The sequence below is a fragment of the Poecilia reticulata genome, chromosome 22 (genome assembly GCF_904066995.2).
Source record: "Poecilia reticulata chromosome 22, P_reticulata-male-v2, whole genome shotgun sequence".
NCBI lineage: Eukaryota > Metazoa > Chordata > Actinopteri > Cyprinodontiformes > Poeciliidae > Poecilia > Poecilia reticulata.
Window position 1 is genome coordinate 22,168,754 of NC_088851.1, and position 19,205 is coordinate 22,187,958.

General features: G+C 37.8%; 1 protein-coding gene across 1 annotated transcript; it reads right to left on the minus strand.

Moving 5' to 3' along the window:
• Window positions 1-163: 163 nt before the first annotated feature.
• hspa4l (heat shock protein 4 like) lies at window positions 164-17,588 on the minus strand. Its single transcript, XM_008400064.3, has 19 exons — window positions 17,198-17,588; window positions 15,769-15,826; window positions 11,949-12,089; window positions 11,738-11,860; window positions 11,173-11,272; window positions 10,040-10,173; window positions 9,715-9,959; window positions 9,180-9,256; window positions 8,949-9,100; window positions 8,754-8,860; window positions 7,859-7,992; window positions 6,755-6,951; window positions 5,704-5,778; window positions 3,669-3,812; window positions 2,463-2,588; window positions 2,278-2,385; window positions 1,723-1,842; window positions 1,488-1,649; window positions 164-791 (listed from the first exon to the last, which is right to left on the minus strand). The coding sequence occupies exons 1-19, from the start codon at window positions 17,302-17,304 to the stop codon at window positions 621-623; spliced, it is 2,481 nt and encodes an 826-aa protein (XP_008398286.1). The 5' UTR covers window positions 17,305-17,588; the 3' UTR covers window positions 164-620.
• Window positions 17,589-19,205: the final 1,617 nt, after the last annotated feature.

Below are 19,205 nucleotides of genomic sequence, written 5' to 3' on the forward strand. Positions count from 1 at the left end.
GAGGCACAATAGATCTCTTGAATGTGAAAAAATAGATTTTTTTCATTTTGGTTTAAAGAATTGTTGCTAATTTTGCATTTTTTGACTAAAAAAACAAGAAGTCATGAAACTATTCATGGATTTTACTGAATGAATATGGTTTTGCAACATTAAGAAAAAGACATTTATATTTATCCAGTCTGATTTTATTTACTAAAATCATATTTACAGTTTCTAGACATCAGCATCACTTTAACCCAATAAAAACAGATACATATACAGGATTTGTATTTTCGCAGTCGAACTAATTGTTCTGCATTAACAGTTGCTTGGACAGTACTTATTATTCTTACTGGTCTTTGGGATTACTGGTGATACTGGATGGATCTTTCTGGCATAATCTGAATTTAACCAGTTACAGAACTCTTCTACTTGCATGTGGAAGATGTGAGAGAGTAAAACACAGCACTGTCACACGTGGGAATAAACGGTTTGAAGGCTTAAAGTCCGATGGGAGAAAACACGAAAACAATCCACCGAGGACGCTGGTGACGACTGAGACGTTGCGCCCAGATTTTATTTTATGTTTCTACTTCCTAGGAGGGGCATGATGGAGAACGATGATTGTCAGAGTCCGCTCCTCAGTCCAGCTCCATGTGTTTCGCTCCAGGCTTTGGTTGCTGGTTTCCCTTCCCGTCTGGTTCCTGCCTGGCTGTGGGGCCGTTGTGAGCCGCCTGATCTCCAATGTCGGACGGCTCCTCCGCTACCGGCATCGGCCTGTTGGCAACTGAGCCGCAAACATCGTCCAGTTCCTGGTTTGGATAGAAACAGGAAGTTAGTAAAATGGGCATTTCTAAAATAAGGCTGGTTATCAGTTAATACAACGATTACTTTTAGCGATTAATCGATTAATCAGATTTTTTTTAATTAGCAGATTTTTCTTTTAAGCCATTTTTTGTGCAACATTAGCAGCAAAAAATGTTTTTAAATAAATAATTCAATTCCTTTTTAAATAAGAAAATAAACATTTTATTGCCTAAAATGAAAGAACATATCATTCATTTAGTTATACCTGATTATTTGAATTGATTATCTGCAGCAGAAAAATATGTTTATCATCAAAATATGAAAAGTTCAGCACTTTCTGTTTGACTTAACATCAATAACATCAGTCTGCCAGCTATCTTTTATATTATTAATCCTGTTTGATTAATAATTAAATAGGAAAAGATGATTAACAAGAGATATTCTTCACAGTTAGAACCAGTGAAGCTAAAACATTTTTACAATATTTCTTTTTTAATTTAATCTTAAAATCAAAAAATATTTATTTTTGTCTTAATGTCTTTCTTTTTCAGAAAATTGCCTTTTTTGAGTTAACGATCAATTGATTACAAAATTAGTTGACAATTATTTCAATATTTGATTCATCATGATTAATCGGATTAATCTTTTCAATCCTAATGTAAATCTCAATAATGGAGGATTTGTGAAATATTTATCCATACCTGGATTTTTGCAAAGATTTCTGCTACTTTCACCACTGGGTCTTGAGTTATTGCAGTTCTGCTCTGTGCGTTTATTTTGTTGTTCATCCAGCCCATGCTTTCAGTCACAAACTTCTCCACAGCGCTCACATCCTCTGGACTTAAATGTGAGAATCGTTCGTCCTTTGGAAAGTGAAGCAGACAGTTAGGAACAGGATTGAGGTTCATTAGGGGATAATTAAAAACCTTCTGTTACCTTCTGTTTGTAGGAATCTACAAACTTCATGTAGAGCTGCAGTTTCTTCCCCAGTTCTTCAAAAGCTCTTGGCCTTTCTTCGCTCTCTCTGTGCCGCTCTTGAATGGGCTCACCAAACATCTGGGAAAATTAAGTTACATTAATGAAAACAGCAGATTCCAAGTAGATTAGACATTTCTTATTTTAATTTTTCACGTTGGAGTTCTCACAAAATTACTAATTAATCTGCTAATACAGTAACACGATTCTCATATTATTTTGAGTTTATTGTTGCATGATTTTATTCTTGTAATATTATGAGTTTATTCTCATAATTTAAGAAAATCTTAGTCTAGAGTCGACCTGAATTAAAAGTCCAAACAAACAGAAGCTGCAAAACATGTTTGTCAAACAAGATGGCCGCCTTGAGTGACACTAATCTTAACTACAAAAACCCAAGGAGTGCGTTGGTGAAAAAAAAATCAAGATTTTAAAAAATACACCTTCAAAACCCCAAAACTAAATTAGTATGTAACATTGATTTATCAATCTGAAAGTGCGATGATGAAGTGAAACCTTGAGCGCGCCCAGCTTTTCCTCGTAGACGTTTTTCGGCTGGTCCTCTCCCTCCTCGTACAGCCAGTTCTCCATGTCCTCCAGCATCAGCGTCAGCCGGTTACTGTCCTGTTATCAGAGGAGAACTGCGTCGGTCCGCCTGCTCCATCTAAAAATTGCTGTTAAAGTGAGAATGTTGAAGCTACCTCCTCTGTGATGTACTTCTGATAAATCCCGCAGAGCTTTTCCCGCAGGTCGTACACGTACTCTTCCACGGCATTTTTCGCGTCGTTCAGCTCTTTCACCAGTTTGTCCTGGCAAATCATCTGACGCTGGAAGGAAGAAAGTCAAAAGTGAAAATATTCGGAGCTAAGAAAACATTAACTGGGAAAATAAACATTTTTGGAGATCTAATTAAAAGTTGATGCAAGTCAGGGGTGTCCAACATGCGGTTCGGGGGCCTTTTGTGGCCCTTTGACTGATTTTCTGCAATTAATGAATGATACAAATTTAGCCCAGGTGGTTGATGCAGAAGGAGATTCTTTATTTGTAATCAGGGTAAAATTATTTGCAACTAGCCATCATTTTTATAATCATTTATTCTAGCAATTATTTGATGATTGATTAATCGGATTAAAAAAAAACTGGCTTCTAATCTGTTGATTATTTTTGGCATTGACTGATTAATAATTGGATAGCAAAAGATGCTTAAAAGATTTTTTTCAAAGAAATTGAGGAGTTTTGGGTAAAACATGTATACAGACTTTTTAACTTAAATGCAAAATATATAGATTTTTTATACAGTTTTGCTTAACTAGTATGTCATTCTTTCAGTAAATGATCATTTCAAGAGTCCTTAAACTCCAGTTAATAATTAATCAACCATATTAGTTGATCACTATTTCAATAATCAATTCATCACGATTAATCATGATTAATTGCAATTAATCGTGATTAATCGTTTCAGCTCTATTACTTACATAATTTTTCCTACTATGGAAAATGCTAAATCCAACACAAAGTATTTGTCTTTTTAAAAACTTTATAGTAAGTAAAGTCTATCCAGAGACGTTTTGCTGAACCTAAATCAGCTTTTATCTAATTTAAAAAGTGACCCAAATGCTGTTCTGATGACGAGAATAAATTCATTCAGCTGAGCCAAAGAAAATTTGAAAACTAAATGTCTTTCTTTTAACACACCAAGCATGCAAAATTCTTGTTTTTTTTATTAAAGACTGCTTTATTTGCTTACTTTAGTATCATTTTACATTTTGTGAATTGATACAGATTCTTCTTTTACACAATTAAAATTCTCTGAGGCAGAAAACAGTTTCATATGTTCTCCTTTATGTGTTCTTCATATTCTGCACAGAAAACATGACTCAGCTTTTTAACCGCGGTTCATTTCTCACCTCATACTCCACAAAGTTGGTCAGAACATCTCCGTCCAGTTGCCGAATGTTGTTGGCCACAATAGGAAGATCAATACTCTTCACTTTGACTTTTGGCTTGCTGCCTCCAGCCGCTGCATCCTGCTTTTCTGCAACTGTCCCTTCCTTGGACAAAACAACGGATGCATATTCTTTAAAGAAAAAGTCTAGTGGCTGAAATATCATTCCATGTAATTAAATTAATCACTACAGATAGTGTGAATTATGTATTTTAGATCTGCAGGATCTCATTAACATCGAGGCAAAAAGACGACTTCAGCATGTCAGGGGTATCTGCCGGTTTCAGCATGTAAAATTTAAGTCTTTTTAAGACTTTTTTTAATGCCACCTTAAAAGAAATGTAAGATAGAAAACACTATAAATGTAGGGGATGGTTGGAGAAAATCGCTGCAACACAATCAAGCATCACAAAAACTGAAAATTATGGGGTCTGTTTGCAGCTTTGTGCTTCTCACACACTGGATATTTAATTTCCCTCTGGGAGTAATGAAGTATTTTTGAATTTTTAATCTTATTTTGAATATGGCTCTATATGGCTTTAACCTCGTAAAGGCACATAAGAACGCTGTCCAGCCAACCAGCGATAAATTTGCACTTAACCCATGATGGACGTTGTTACGGCCCCTGGCCTCTTGAGGCTGTGCAGGCTCTTCTTTTTGTTATGTAGGTCCAGTGGTGGGAGCGCTCCTTCCTGATTGGCTGCCTGGAGGCTGCATGAGCGCAGCGACCCCATTGGGCCAGCAGAGGATGACAAGCCAATCAGACGCTGATGAGGCCCACCTGCGCCATATAAAAGGCTCCTGAACCCATTCCTCCAGTGGGACAGCTTGTAGGAAGAGGCTTTGTTTGACTGTCCCCCACATGTGTTTGTTTTATTATGTAAAGCACCTTGAAATGCCTTGCTGCTGAAATGTGCTATACAAATAAAATTTTATTGATTGATTGATTTGTAACTGACTGTTTTGTCCAGCTTTGAGGAACTTTGTTCTGCCGACCCATTTTTGTTCTGCTGAGCAGTTTTGGCTGATCTTGATTGCTTCTACTCTTGCTTGTGTTTGGGATGCTTTGAGCTCCTCTTAGCATTCCCTTTGTGTTTTTCTTTTGTTTTTTTAGTTTGCTTTAGACTAACTTGTTTGGACATTTTTGTAATTTAATTAGCACTTATCGTTCTTTAGTTTTAGTCCTTTTTTTGAGTGTTAATTGAGTTAAATTTGATTGTGTTTTGGTTTTGTGAAGCCATTCTTTTGTAATAAATTATTTTTAAAAATTTCTGGACACGTCTTTATGTTACGTCCCCTGAACCCTGAGACCTTGGGGGTGTAACATATGTAAAAAAGCTACTGTAAAAAATATTCAGGTGACTTTACTAGAGGTATATTTGCAGCCAGTTAGTGGTAGCCTCTGTACGTAATGTCAAGCAAATCAAATTTCAAAATGCTGTGAGAGAAAAAAACTACATTGATATTTCAAAAGGGACACGTCACAGGCATAAAGGCTAGTTTTCTTGTGTAGTCCCTCAAGGTACAGTCAAATTAAATACAATATATTACAGTACAATTTAGACAACTTGATAAAAAAATGACACTTTAAAAAAAAATCTAAACAGAGAATACAGTGTCACAAAATTAGAACGCCATATAGCACAAAAAGTTCAACAAAAAGTTAAGACCTGTGATTAAAGTATTTTTGGCCAACTTAAATTTTTTCATATAAAAATCTGAGACATTTTAAGGCCTTTGTTTTGATGCGTAAATTTAAGTCTTTTTAAGGGCGTACAAACACCCTAATCTCTCTGCTCGGCTCTCTAACCGTACATCAAGACAGATTTAATGAGGAGTGGCAAAATCAAATGATGTGGATTAGAAGGAACAGGTCATGTTGATGTAAAATATATGACCAGAAAATGAGCTGTTAGCATGCCACGACAGTCTTGAAACACAGTCGGAAACGGTCCACTGAATGTAAGCCAGTTTCTGCCAAATGACCCCTGACTGACCTTAGTGCTGGAGCTGCTGTCCTCGCTCGGCCCCTCCGCCTGGTGTTGACCCTCCTGCTCCACCTGCATTTTGCTCTAAACCAAAACACATTCAGTTATTTCATGCCAGCTACAGTAAACATAAATTATATGTTTTCTTATGTTTCTGGTGGCACAAACTGTATTATCTTTCAAAGATTCATAGAGCAGAAATTAGAACAAGTGGAGTCAGTAGGACAGAAAACGTGACTAATTAAAGTTTACTGTTTGGTGTCGGACTCAATCATTCTGCAATCACAGGTTGTAATAGTTTAGATTTATTTCCTACAATAATTTATTTGGTCTGTTTGAAGAATTTTAAAAGATTAACTACAATTAATCACTTAAATGAAAAATAAATTTTTCAGAATTATTTATTGCCTAAAATGCAATAACAGTATTTATTGCATTTAATTATTGCATTTATTGCACTTAAATGAAAAATAAACCAATTTTTCTGAATTATTTATTGCCTAAAATGCAATAACAGTATTCTTTCAGTGAACACTTGATTAGTTGTAAATTGACTATTTTTTGCATTAACTGATTATTAATTAGGTAGTTAAAGCTATTTTGTTTTTCACAGAATTTGCCGGTTGTGGAGTTTTAGGTATTTACAGAATTTTTTTTTATCTTAAATGCAAGCTTTTAAAATGTTTTGGCTTAATCACTGCTCTGAGGGTGGTTTTCTTTCAGCAAACGGCCTGTTTTTGAGTCTGTATACTCAAATAATGGATTACTAAATAATCTTTCAATAATCGATTAATCACGACTAATTGCGATTAATCATTTAACAAATTGAGAAATAGCTAAATTTTCTGTAAATGTTCGGGTTCTGAAAGGACTCTGAAATACAGTCAGAAACTATTAAGACAAGGTCAAAAAAAACTTTGATGATTTTGCACATTACTGTCTAAATCTAAGATGACATGCTGCACCGTTTTCTCAGGTGTCAGACACCTTTAACAGAGAATCTTGTTTTCTTTTTGCACCGGCAGCTTTCCGTGTAACATGGTGGAGATCAGAACCTCACCTGCTCTTCTGCTCGGCCTTCATTCTGCACCGGCGGCTCAGACTCAATCTGCATGTCCTCCGCTTCCCCTTTCAGCTTCTCAATGAGCGACGCGCTGGACACGCTCAGGATGCCATGGATGTTGACTCGCACTTTGACCTTTACCTTTGAACTGTCTCCGTCCGGCTGAGGAACCACATTCTGCACTGAAAAGCAGCCTGATAACAGATGGGAGAGAAGCAAAGAAGGTTTTTGAACGTGAATTTTTTTTTACCTGTTTAAAATGTTTCAGAGCATCAAACATAAATACAAAAAGCAGTTTTCAAATTAGCATTTCATTTATTATGAGTAAAAAACCAACCAGCCATAATGTGAAAAAGTTATTGGGCCTCACTGTTAGATTAAGAAGTAACTGTGATTAGGGCTGCAGGTAACGATTAATTGATTAATCAGTTATACTGACGATTAATCCGAATTTTTTTTTTTCACTTTTGCAGATTTTTCAATATTAGAAATAAATTGCAAGTAAGCAAATAATTAAATACCTTTTTTACATAAGAAAATAAATATTTTATTTTCTAAAATTCAATTAAAGTGTTTATTTTGTGAATTTGATCCAGGTGAAGCTGAAACTAACCTGGGGAGTTTTGGGTGAAAAAAACACGATTATGTCTTAAATTCAAAATGTATTTATTTTTGTACAGTTTGAGTTTTACTACTGCACTGAATATGTTGGTCTTTCAGAAAATGGCTTTTTCTGAGTCTGTGTAACGATTAATCGATAGCTAAATTAGTTGACAATTACTTTAATAATCAGTTAATCACGATTAATCATGAGTAATAGTAGTAGTCATTATTAATTGTGCTTAATTGGTTGTGATTAATAATGATCAATTATTAATAAATAATCTGATTAATTGTGACTAATCACAATTAATCAGGACTAAATCAGATTTATCGTAATTAATCACAATTAATCGGATTAATCTGATTTATTGTTTCAGCCTTACTTTTTTATATTAATATATTTCGCAGTCTGAAACATGCAGGTCTAATAGAAAAGAGTAAATCTGTATATTTTTGGATAAGGTTTTCTTTCTGTAAAAGCAGAATCAGCACCAGTACCTATCCGGTGGTCCGAGTAGGGGAGCTCCTGAGGATTGCTGTAAAACGCTTCCAGGTCAAAGGGCTCCTTCTTGTGGAACGTGATCACCTTGGAAAACGGAGCAGCGTGGTTCTTACCGAAAACCTCGCATTCTCTGCAGCAGAGGAAAAACCAACGTCAGGAAACGGAAAGAAACCTTCAGTTAGGGCGATACGGATAAAAAAATAAATTTTTTTCCTCGCTTTCTTTTCTAGATAAGAAATTCCAAATGACAGAAAATATTTTCTAAAAGTGGCTTTTATTTCTGTAGTCTCTAATGTGAATTAGACGACGGAGAATTAAGGTCAGGCAACAAGAATTTTTGTTTAATCACAAGAATATGGTGATGATAAAAGTAAAATAAAGACCTAATTTTACCAGCAGCAGAAAGCCTGACATCACTTCACAATCCTGATACTCATATTAATTTGATGTTGATGTGTTAAAAGATTTAGCATTTTCTGTAAAACTTGTAAAATTCACAAGATGCTCATGAGTACATTTTTTTATTTTTGTGCAAAAGTTCTAACAAAATTACAACTTTGTTTTCCTAATATGACTTTATTCTTGTAACACTATGACTTTTTTTGATGTATTTTTTCAACTTTATTCTCGGAATGAAAAAATAATTAGCCTCACCCTAATATTTTGTCGTAGATAAAAGTCAAAATAAAATGCTTGTCAAACAAGATGGCCGCCCTGGGACTGCGTTGACGAAAAAATCTCAATTTTACGAAAAAATTAAATCTCCGAAAACCCAAAATTTATTGATTTATCACCCATCTCTACCTTTAGTCACTTAACTCAGACCAGTTGATTGTCACCTTCTGCAGAGTAACAACAGCAGAAGGTTTGCTTCTACCATGACATATTTACCCCAGTCCGTCCTCCGTGGGCGACTTCCAACGAAGAGTGATTGGAAACGGAACCACATCCGTAATGGAGAATTCCCGCACCTTAAACGCTGGAGATAAAATTGCGCACTGCATCCAAAAGCAGAAGAAAACAATGGTTGTTGAGCACTGAGGTTAATTTCCTGAGTCGGCTGCTGCTGTCAGAAAGGATTCCCACCTGAAGCGCGCAGCCTCTGGCTACGGCTTCGTCAGCGTTCAGCGTGGTGCTGACGTCTTTGCTGAAATATTTGGTTATTCTCTCTTTGATGGACGGGATCCTGGTAGCTCCTCCGACTATCTCCACTGCATAGATGTCGTCCCGACTCAACTCTATTAAAAACACACAGAGAATCCTGAGAAAAATCCTTGCTTGTTATCAGATCGAGATAATACTTTCAAAGGTTCGTACTTGATTGTTCAAAGGCTGTTTTCAGCGGCGTCTCCACTCTCATCAGATACTGAGCGCACAGTTCTTCAAAGTGAGTCCTGCAGACACAAAGACATAGATTAAGATATGGCTAAAATTGCTCAAAAGGTGATACATGTGACATATCTAGCTGCTCATATTCACTTGCTAGCTGTTTGTGTCTACAATGGGTAAATGCAAATTTATCACCAGCCGCCTGGATGAAGTTTGTACATTTCTGTAGAGATATAGGTCTTAAATGCTATTCAAAATTGTCTTAAAATGTTTTAAATTTAAGTTGGTGAAACCTGCAGAGACCTCGTGTTACAAAAACACAAATACTTTGTGTCGTACTGAACATTTTAAATTGTAATAAAACGTTTCCATCTGCATCCGCCATCTGTGCTGGATGGGATAAAGTTTCATCTTTCCTGAACTGCAATTGGGGGCCACAAAAAAATCTTTCCAAGGGCCACAAATGGCCCCCGGTCTGTGCCTTGGACACCTCTGATCTAAAAGAAATATCAAGGGAGTTGACCTGTTCATCCTGCTGGAAACGTCGATGTCGTTCATGAAGCACTCTATGTTGAGAGGAAGGTCAGAGGAGTTGGCGCTCATGAGTTTCTTCAGCTTCTCGCATTCCTGATGCAGCCGCAGCAAAGCCCTCGGGTTGTCCTTCACGTTCAGCTTGTACTTTGTCTTAAACTCCTCGCAGAAATAATCCACCAAGGCTTCGTCGAAGTTACGCCCTCCGAGGTACGAGTCGAACGCTGTGGCAAGAACCTAACAAACGATCGAGACGACTGAGTCCAACTTCAGATCAGAAAATCATGTGTAAACATGAGGCTGAAGGAAAGGTTCACCTTGAGTTTCCCCTTGTTGAAAGCAGTGATGGAGACCTGGAACGACGAATGCCCCATGTCCACAAACACCACATTCCTGGGCTTCTCCTCAGGCACAGGGAGGTCTTGTTTGTAGATGCCATAAGCCAACGCCACTGTTCAGAATAAAAGTGTTTATTGGGATCATTGTAACGCAAAATTCATATTTTTACATTTCCATTTGGGTCTCAACTGCTTCTAAAAACAGCCCAAGCACTTAAACATCCCACCCAGCTATTTTTTGACTATAAATTAATGGGAAGTTTTTGTTTGGAAAACTAGCAAACCTCCCAAATGTTGAATCACATTCCGCAGGCCGTTTCCTAGCAACCCCCGCCGAGCCCAGCCCCGTTACCTAGCAACCCAAGCTGAGCTCCAGCTCATTTGATCAGCAAATGTTTAGCTGTTGACTTACAATCCAGGAACCACTTGTTTATTTTTTTAATATGTGCAAAAAATACTTACAGCATAATATTCATAAAAGGTGTTTTTATAATGTTTGTAAAAGCATAATTTTAGAATCATTTCTATTATAGTAGTAGAATAATGGGGAGTAATGGAGATACTTAATTAAACAAATAATGTCAAAACGTACATATTTATTCACATATTCAAAATTCCTACTCCTTGTCCAGCTACATAATCTTACATTTACTATGTACAAGTCATACATATAGCAGCTAACCCTGTTTTTAATAGTTAACCCAGCAATACAGAGTGTATTTAATTTTATTTATAGTGGATGAACAATCATTGTTTGTTTAAATTTTACCAAAAAACAAAACTAGCGTCAATAACAAAAACACCTGTGATAATTAAATTGTTGGTTGTGCCGGAGGCTCCACTTCTGCTTTTCAAAGATGTATGATTGTGTATCTGTTTGTAGCCATTTTCACATTTGATATTTAAAGGGACAAGAGGCCCGAAAACAGCTCCAAAATAAGCATTACTGACCAGTCTGTAATCTCATTATCTAAAAAGGATTTTGTGGAAAAAATCTAATGAACATGTTTAGTATAGCCCATAGACTTATCCTAACCAGTTAAAGGAAGAATAATAAGTCATCTTTAACATTTCCTTCAGCTTTTTCTCAGCATAAACCAAACAACTCTGACCTGCTGTGGTGTCGTTGATCAGTCGCAAACAGTTCAGCCCTGCAATCTGAGTCGCATCGAGAACTGACCGTCTCTCTGCGTCTGTGAAAAAACTCGGGACCTGAAGAACCAGAAGCCAGAGTTCAGTAAATCTCCCTGGAGCTCTGAGTTACGCCGACTAGGCCTGTTACCATAACCATAACGATAATTTATCCCGGAAGTTATTGCGATAAACCATGAAATTGTTGTTTTGAGAGAATTTTCATGTAATATAATGGTAATGCAATTTGACATTGGAGCTGGAAGACATTTTAAATATTCAAAATAAATAAAACAATAGAAACAACAAATAAAGTGAATTTTAAGGTCTCTGTAAAATAAAAATTGTCCTTCAATTAAAGGGCTAGTTGAGACCAAAGCACCAAACTGAAGACTTTTATCATCCAGTTTTTGGTAGAAAAAAAGAGAAAAGAGAAAAAAACGATAAATCATGCAAATTATTAAGCTCATATTAACTCATCACGTGATTAAGTGATTATTGGTTACAGCAACAGGCCTAACGCTGACATCAGTCTGCATCGCTCACAGAAACCACGCAGTCCACCACCGGCTTCTTCAGCGCGCTCTCTGACGTCTCCTTCAGTTTGGTGAGCAGCATCCCGCTGATCTGCTCCACCGTGAACACCTTCTCCTCATCCAGGTAGCGCACCTGTAGACGGTTCAAAACGATGAGCAGGGGGAATATCTGTGAACGGGTAATCTAAAGGACCACGGTGTGTCGTCGCAAAGCGCTCCACCTTAATCCCAGTGCTTCCATTGGCTAGCTTGTCAAGGCTGTAAGGCAGCTTGCTCTTCTCTGATTGGACGAACGGATCATCAAACGCTCTGCCGTGAAACTTTTTGAAGCCATGAACAGTGTTTTTAAAGTTTGTTATGACCTGGTAGAAAAACAGGAGAAACATTTTGAGCTTTTAGATACAAGATACCACTTTATTAGGTACACCTTGCTAATGAGCTGGACCCTTCTTTGCCAGTATGGCTGAAACGATTAATCAGATTAATCGTCATTAATCAAAATAATTGTTAACTAATTTAGTAATTAAATAACCATTAGCTGGAGTATACAGATTGAAACATTTGCTAAAAGAACCCTGTGAACATCAATTAAGCCACAACTGCATCAAAAATTATTTTCATTGTAGGGCTGCAACGATTATGTTAGTTATCAATTAATCTTTGGATTTTTCTGACGATTAATTGATTAATCAGAACAAAATTAGCACATTCTGCAGATTTGTCATTTAAGTCTACATTGTACAATATTAGAAATACATTAAAAAATGCAAATAAACAATTCAGTAAGAAAATCAACATTTTATTGCCTAAAATGCAACACCATAGTGTACACTTGATCATTTGTAGCAAAGAGTACATCTGCAGCTAAAGAATACTTCTAACATCAACTGGTGAAAAGCTCAGCGCTTTCTGCTTGACTTATAAATACAGTGAAGGGTAAATCTGATTACTATTTTTGAGTTAGCTGATTTATAAAACAATGCTAATAGGAGTTTTTTACTGCACCATTTGAGGAATGTACACAGTAAAAATTGCTGGGTTAAAAATAACCCAATTCGTAACCCAACGCTGGGTCATATATGGACCGACCCAACGCTGGGTTGTTTTAACCCACATATGTCAAAGTCAAGGCCCGCGGGCCACATCAGGCCCGCAAATCAATTATCTATGGCCCCCTGAATGATATTTAATTACTATGAGAACCGGCCCGCAAGCCAGAGCCGCCCGCTCGTGTTTTGCCCGCAAACACTACATTTCCCATAATGCAACGGTAGCCCGCGAAGTGACTACAGCGCACCCAAACGGCTTCATTATTCATTATTCAGAGACACACCCCGAACATTGATGAACTTGTACAAAAGATGAGACACCTCCAAGTATCAGGCTCAGCCTCAGACAAGTGAGCATCACAGAGCAGTAACGTATTTTCAGTTTATAAGTTTCAGTTAAATTTTTACATTTGTTTCTACAAGACGTGATTTTTCTTTGAATGAAGTATTGTTTTGTCTGTGTGCCATATATTTTTGTATTTTATTTTATTTTATTTATTTTTCAGTTGAATGGATTCAGGTAAAATTGCAGATAAGAGCCATGAGAAAGAATACAACTGATTTGATTTATTTTTTTACTTTACTATTTGAAAGCAGTGATCGGTAGGATCATAGAGCAGCACAGTAATGCATTTTCAGTTTATAATGCATGCACTTTGATTTATGCATTTATCTTGATATTAAGAAACATATTTTGTTTTTAAAAACAATTAAATTTGTTGCTGTTTGCCTCTTGAAAAATGTTTTCCCTTGAAGTTACTGACAGAGCCATAACAAAATATTGCTTTATTCATTTAATCGTTAAATAATATACACTGTGTTAGGTCTTGGTTCAATAGGCTATGTGCAATCATTTCAATATGTTTTAATAAACATTAAACCAGTCCGGCCCTCGGCTTGTAGCAAATTTGTTTTTTTGGCCCTCTGTGTATTTGACTTTGACATCCCTGTTTTAACCCAACTGGGTTGGGTTGATGGTTTGACCCAGCACATTGGATCATGGAAACTAACCAAACGTTGGGTTAAATTGACTTGTTTAAATTGGATAAATTGACCCAAAGTTGGGTTGAAACTCATAACCTAACACAAGGGTTATTATACCACTATAGTTGGGTTAAAAAAAACATTTATGTATTTTCCCCCCCGGCCCGGTCCGGATGGGTGTCCATGGGGGTCCGGGTCTGGAGGTGCCAGGGAGGGAGGAATGTTTTCAAGTCGCTTTAATGTCTGATGCAAGAGACGGAGAAAGTGCGCCCTCACCTGTTCAGAAAGGTGTATGTACTGTTAGAGTTACTGGCCCTCAATGGAATATGTAGTAGTCAGTCCCAGTAACTGTTTCACTCACGGTTTAGACAATGTTCTTCCTGGCTAAAAATGAAACGAGAGACACGCACCCCCCAGCGTTCTACAAGCCCATGATCGACTTAAAATAGGTTTTGACCACAAATTGACTATAAACTACATCTCCCATAATGCATTCCGATTGTTACCAGCCAACATTACGGCTTCTCGCCACTAGAGAGCAGCAGAGTCACCTCAAGCTGCTTATTGATTTTACCAGCGAATAAAACTGAGACATCGACAAGCGAACATCAAAATGTCCAAGAAAAGAAACATCGATTTACAAGTAAGACTGTGAATGAAGGTGTGTGTGTGTTGGTGTCAGGGCGGCAGGTCGCGCTAGACTTTTGTTGTTATCCGTCATCTTGACCGACAACATAAAAAAAATCGTTCATGTATTATTTTTATCCGTGAAATTACAATCATATTAACATCGGCTATTTAGCCGCTTTTTGTGCGGTTTAGTTAAAATTCACCGTGAATCCAGATCCCATCACAAATTAAGCAGTTAAATGCATCTACATTTTTCTCCGTAGTGACACAAACCACTGACTGAGGCCCCAATAACTTTTAATAAATTAAATTAAGCGACTTCACTTAAATTAGCATCACTTCCCCCGCTGGGGTCTGAACGCACTTCCTCCTGGTCCCCTGCAGAAAAATCTGTTCTAACTCATCAGTCAGTTGGATCTGTCTGATCCAAACAGATCAACTGAACTCTGAGTGTTTTACCCTGTGTGCGGTCCGGTGTGCCTTTTTACCAGGATTTATTTATTTATTTATTTTTGCGTGTTTTCGCTTCTCGGAAACGGACAGATGTTACGTCTGCAGCGCTCCTCCAGGACGCCGCTCTCCTGGGTAACATGCACCAAGAAGGCTATATTTGTTAAATCCGCTGGATGAGTTACTTCCAGCAGTTTTTAATTCTTTGCAGCGGCGGAGCCGCGTCCGCAGTGTTTGAGCAGCGCACTGCGCATGTTACAGTCTAATTAACTTCTGCTTCGTCATTTATTTCCTCATGATAAACTGCCGGCTCCTCAAATTGATTAACACAACGTTGCATTCTCGTTAGTTTTCTCTGGTCTGTAATGGAGACTTGAATTTAACGCGCCATTTCAACCAAAGGTTTTGAATGCGCTTCCTAACCAGACGCTCCAAAGCGTTATTTAACAATATGAGGTGTTGTTTAATTTAATTTTTAACATTGTATTTTCATACATTTATGCTAGGGCTGAAAAGTCTAGTTTTCCAGAGCCACCATTCTACAACTTTAGATGTGTTCCTTCTCTAACACACCTGGATCATAGACTCATTTTAAGACTGAGTTGCTCCTAATGAGGGAAGTCAACCTTTTGTCTGGGGTGTTTTAGCAGGGATGCATCTAAAAGTTGCAGCCTGGAGGACTGAACCTGGGAACTCCTGATTTGTACCACCTATGTGGCCCGTTCAGGGTGGCCAACATGTCGAAGTGGCCCTCGGTGAAATTGAGTTTGACACCCCTGCAATATTTGGTCAAACTAACCCAACCTATGACCCAACAGCTTCAACCCAGAAATTGGGTTATGAAAATAACCCAGCATTTTTTACTGAGTAGCCAATGAAGTTTGAGGAAGAATACAAGTAGAAGACAAAATGCAATGACTGATCTTACCTGACTCTTGGCTGCATTTCCAATCATCCGGTTTTTGGAGGCCAAAGACACACAAGCCCTAAATGCAACGGAGCACAGGAGTACATTAGGAGGGATATCATAAAACGAGAATAATGAGCTGAATATTTTACACAAGGAGAGCCGAGATTAGGAAACTGCATCAGGGGAGTCTGAGGAAGAGCCACAAACGGGGGCAGTGAGATAAACCAGTTCACCTTCAAAATTCAGCTCATCTTGTCTGAAACAAGGAACAGGAACTGTCATCAGCTTTACTGCACTGTGAAAAAGTTTGTGCAACCTAACATATTCCTTTAGTTTTGTGTGTCACACTTCATCAAACTCATTTTAATATAAAAAAAACAGAAACAGGAGAAATTTGTAGTGGATAAAATACTTTATTATGCCACTGTAACGGCTGTTGTCTTACTTAGGAGTTGCATTGCAATATTTTATAGTAATATTGTGATAACTATAAAGATTGTGATTTTAAAAAACTATTTGTTACTTATTTTACAGATAATAAATAGTTTTGCACAGCATTTAAGCCCCACAAATGCAATTATTATCATTGAAAAACATTCTCATCTTAAATATGAATCTTCAGGAAGACTCTTGGTTAAACAAAAGTGATTTATATGACTAAACTGCACATAGTAGATGCATTTAATCATAATTTGGAATTTGCCGATATTTAAACAAAAAGTGAAGAAAATAGCTAAATTAACATTTCCGCTCATGCTGTCGGTTTTGATTTTTGCATTTAACATCAATAACTGAAATTTATCATGATAATAAATCAGAAAATCTTACTGTGATAAGGATTTTGTTACGATAAATGATCAACGATACGATAAATGTCCCCGCAGCGTGATGGGATCCAGTTCCCACTGGCTGGCAGTGACAAGGCACTCCCTAGTTTCACCTTGCCGCCACAACAAAAAAGCCCCACTGCTCCATTTAGTCAAGTGCAGCTGCACATCCCTGCAAGAAGCTGCTGCAAATGCAGTTTGCACACGCTGAGGCCAGCATGTTAATAACTTATAGAAATGTCTGACATCCTGGATGAGAGTGAGCTGATTCAGTTGCCTTTCTGGGCTCGGTTCTGGAGAATTTTAAGGATGTGGAAAAGCCTTTCAGGGTCATGCAACACCCAATGTCGCTGTGTCATGTTAAAAAGCTAGAGATAGTATTCTGTCAGTACCAGTGATTAAATGAAGCATTTAAAGAGCGACACCGGCTGCAGGTTTAACTTCAGATTACTGCTTCTTAGAGTAAACTACCAGCTCCAGGCCTGGACCTCGACCTGGCCCGGAGTTCAGAAACACCAGAACGTCTGATTCATGAGTATCACAGCACGCAGCGAGCGTCCATTAGGCTAAATATTGCGTAACAACCCGCGTCCATGATGCTGCTCGGCGTTAATACTCACGGTGTGCATCTGTCACTGTAATCATTGGCCACCGTTTCAATGCCGCCGCTTCTGGCCACAGCGATATAGCAGTTCTGGAAACCCACATCGATGCCAACCACTGACATGATGAGCACCTAAACGCACCTTCCCTCTGAAGGTTTTCCTGCGCAAAACCCGCACCGACACAAGGGCAAAACACAAAATGTGACTAGTTCTCCAGTTCTGCAAACAAATCCAGGCTTCCCGGGGCTGAACAAAAGTGAATTAGCAGCTCTTATGTAAGCCGAGCTGTTTATAGCAAACTCATTCAGAGTAATCCCCGAAGAGACCAGATCCAGAGCGGATTCTCCAACTCCGAGGCGGCCCTAGCATCACCCAGCGCCGCTGACTGTGAGGATGCTTCTCGAACCCGCCCCCAGGGCGCGCTGATTGGCTGCGCAGCGCTCGCTGTGCAGTACGTCATTGGTGCCTCAGCCAATCGATCACAGAACAATCTAGAACCTCACGCTGAAAGTGGAGCTTGTTTACGTCACTGAAGCGAGACAGTGACGCTGCGATCACGCTTGCTCTGAATTCATCATGTCAGGTGAGAGTTTCTGTCCTCACTCACCTGCCTCAGAGCGGACACACACACACACACACGCACACACACACACACGCACGCACACACACACACACACACACACGCACACACACACACACGCACGCACACACACTCACACACCACTGCTTATTTAAATTAATAATAATAATAACTATAATAAATAATAATTACTTAAACACATCAATGTATTTGTAGTGAATTAAAAGTCAAAAGTAAATAAAAATGATTTAATGTTTTTATTGATCCCAAAGGAATTAATGAAATATTGATCCCAAAATATTTTTGAATTGAATTCACTTTACACACACAAACACACCATTGCTTATTAAATTTAATACGAAATATTACTTTAATAATATTAAGTAACATTACTTATAAATAAGGGGCTGCACAGTGGCGCAGTTGGTAGAGCTGTTGCCTTGCAGCAAGAAGGTTCTGGGCTCGATTCCCGGCCCGGTCCTTCTGCATGGAGTTTGCATGTTCTCCCTGTGCATGCGTGGGTTTTCTCCAGGTACTCCGGTTTCCTCCCACAGTGCAAAAACATAACTGTCAGGTTAATTGGTCTCTCCAAATTGTCCCTAGGTGTGTGTGCATGGTTGTGTGTCCTGTGTGTCTCTGTGTTGCCCTGTGACAGACTGGCGACCCGTCCAGGGTGACCCCGCCCCTCGCCCGGAACGTCAGCTGGAGATGGGCACCAGCAACCCTCCTGACCCCATTAACGGACAAGGGTGCAAGAAAATGGATGGATACTTATAAATTAATAATTATTAAATGTAGTATTTAAATAAATATTATTTAATTATTAAATAATTACATGTTTAATAAATAATATATTAAATATTATTTTAAAATTATTTATTATTTAAATAAATATTATTTTAAAAATACTTTATTGATACCCTTTGGGATCAATGATTTAATCTAATCAGTTTTGTAAACACAGCTAAGCCAATAATTTTGCAACAATCTATTGTGACAAGGTCAATATAATTATCGAATAGTAATTAGACGTGAAGATACACAAAAAACATTGTATATGTGTATACACAATGTTTTTTTTATTACATATACATTTGTTTGAGGGTTTTGGTATTAAATATTTCGCAGTATGGTGACTGCACTGCATTCATAGCAGACAGAAATATTGTTCTTGAAAAACCACTTACTTAAAAACGTTTGATTTACCTCACATTTAATCACTTTTTCGAATTTACTTGATGCTCTTGTGGAACAAAAAGCGGAGAAAATAGCAAAAATAAAATTTCTTATCATACTGTCAATTTTGTTTCGATTTTTCATTTAATATCAATAACTGAAGTTTATAATGATAACGATAAATCAAAATCCTTATGGTGGTGAAAATGCAATGAGAGTCGCTAGGATTGATTAAGTTGCACTTCTGGGCTGGATTCTGTTTTTAAA

Excerpts from the sequence above, each read along its gene's own strand:
- hspa4l (XM_008400064.3), bottom strand. The coding sequence starts at position 17,304 with ATGTCAGTGGTTGGCATCGATGTGGGTTTCCAGAACTGCTATATCGCT. Across the intron at positions 10,174-11,172 it reads GATCAACGACACCACAGCAG|TGGCGTTGGCTTATGGCATC; the intron begins GTCAGAGTTGTT and ends TATTCTGAACAG. Across the intron at positions 8,861-8,948 it reads CCAGAGGCTGCGCGCTTCAG|TGCGCAATTTTATCTCCAGC; the intron begins GTGGGAATCCTT and ends TTTTGGATGCAG.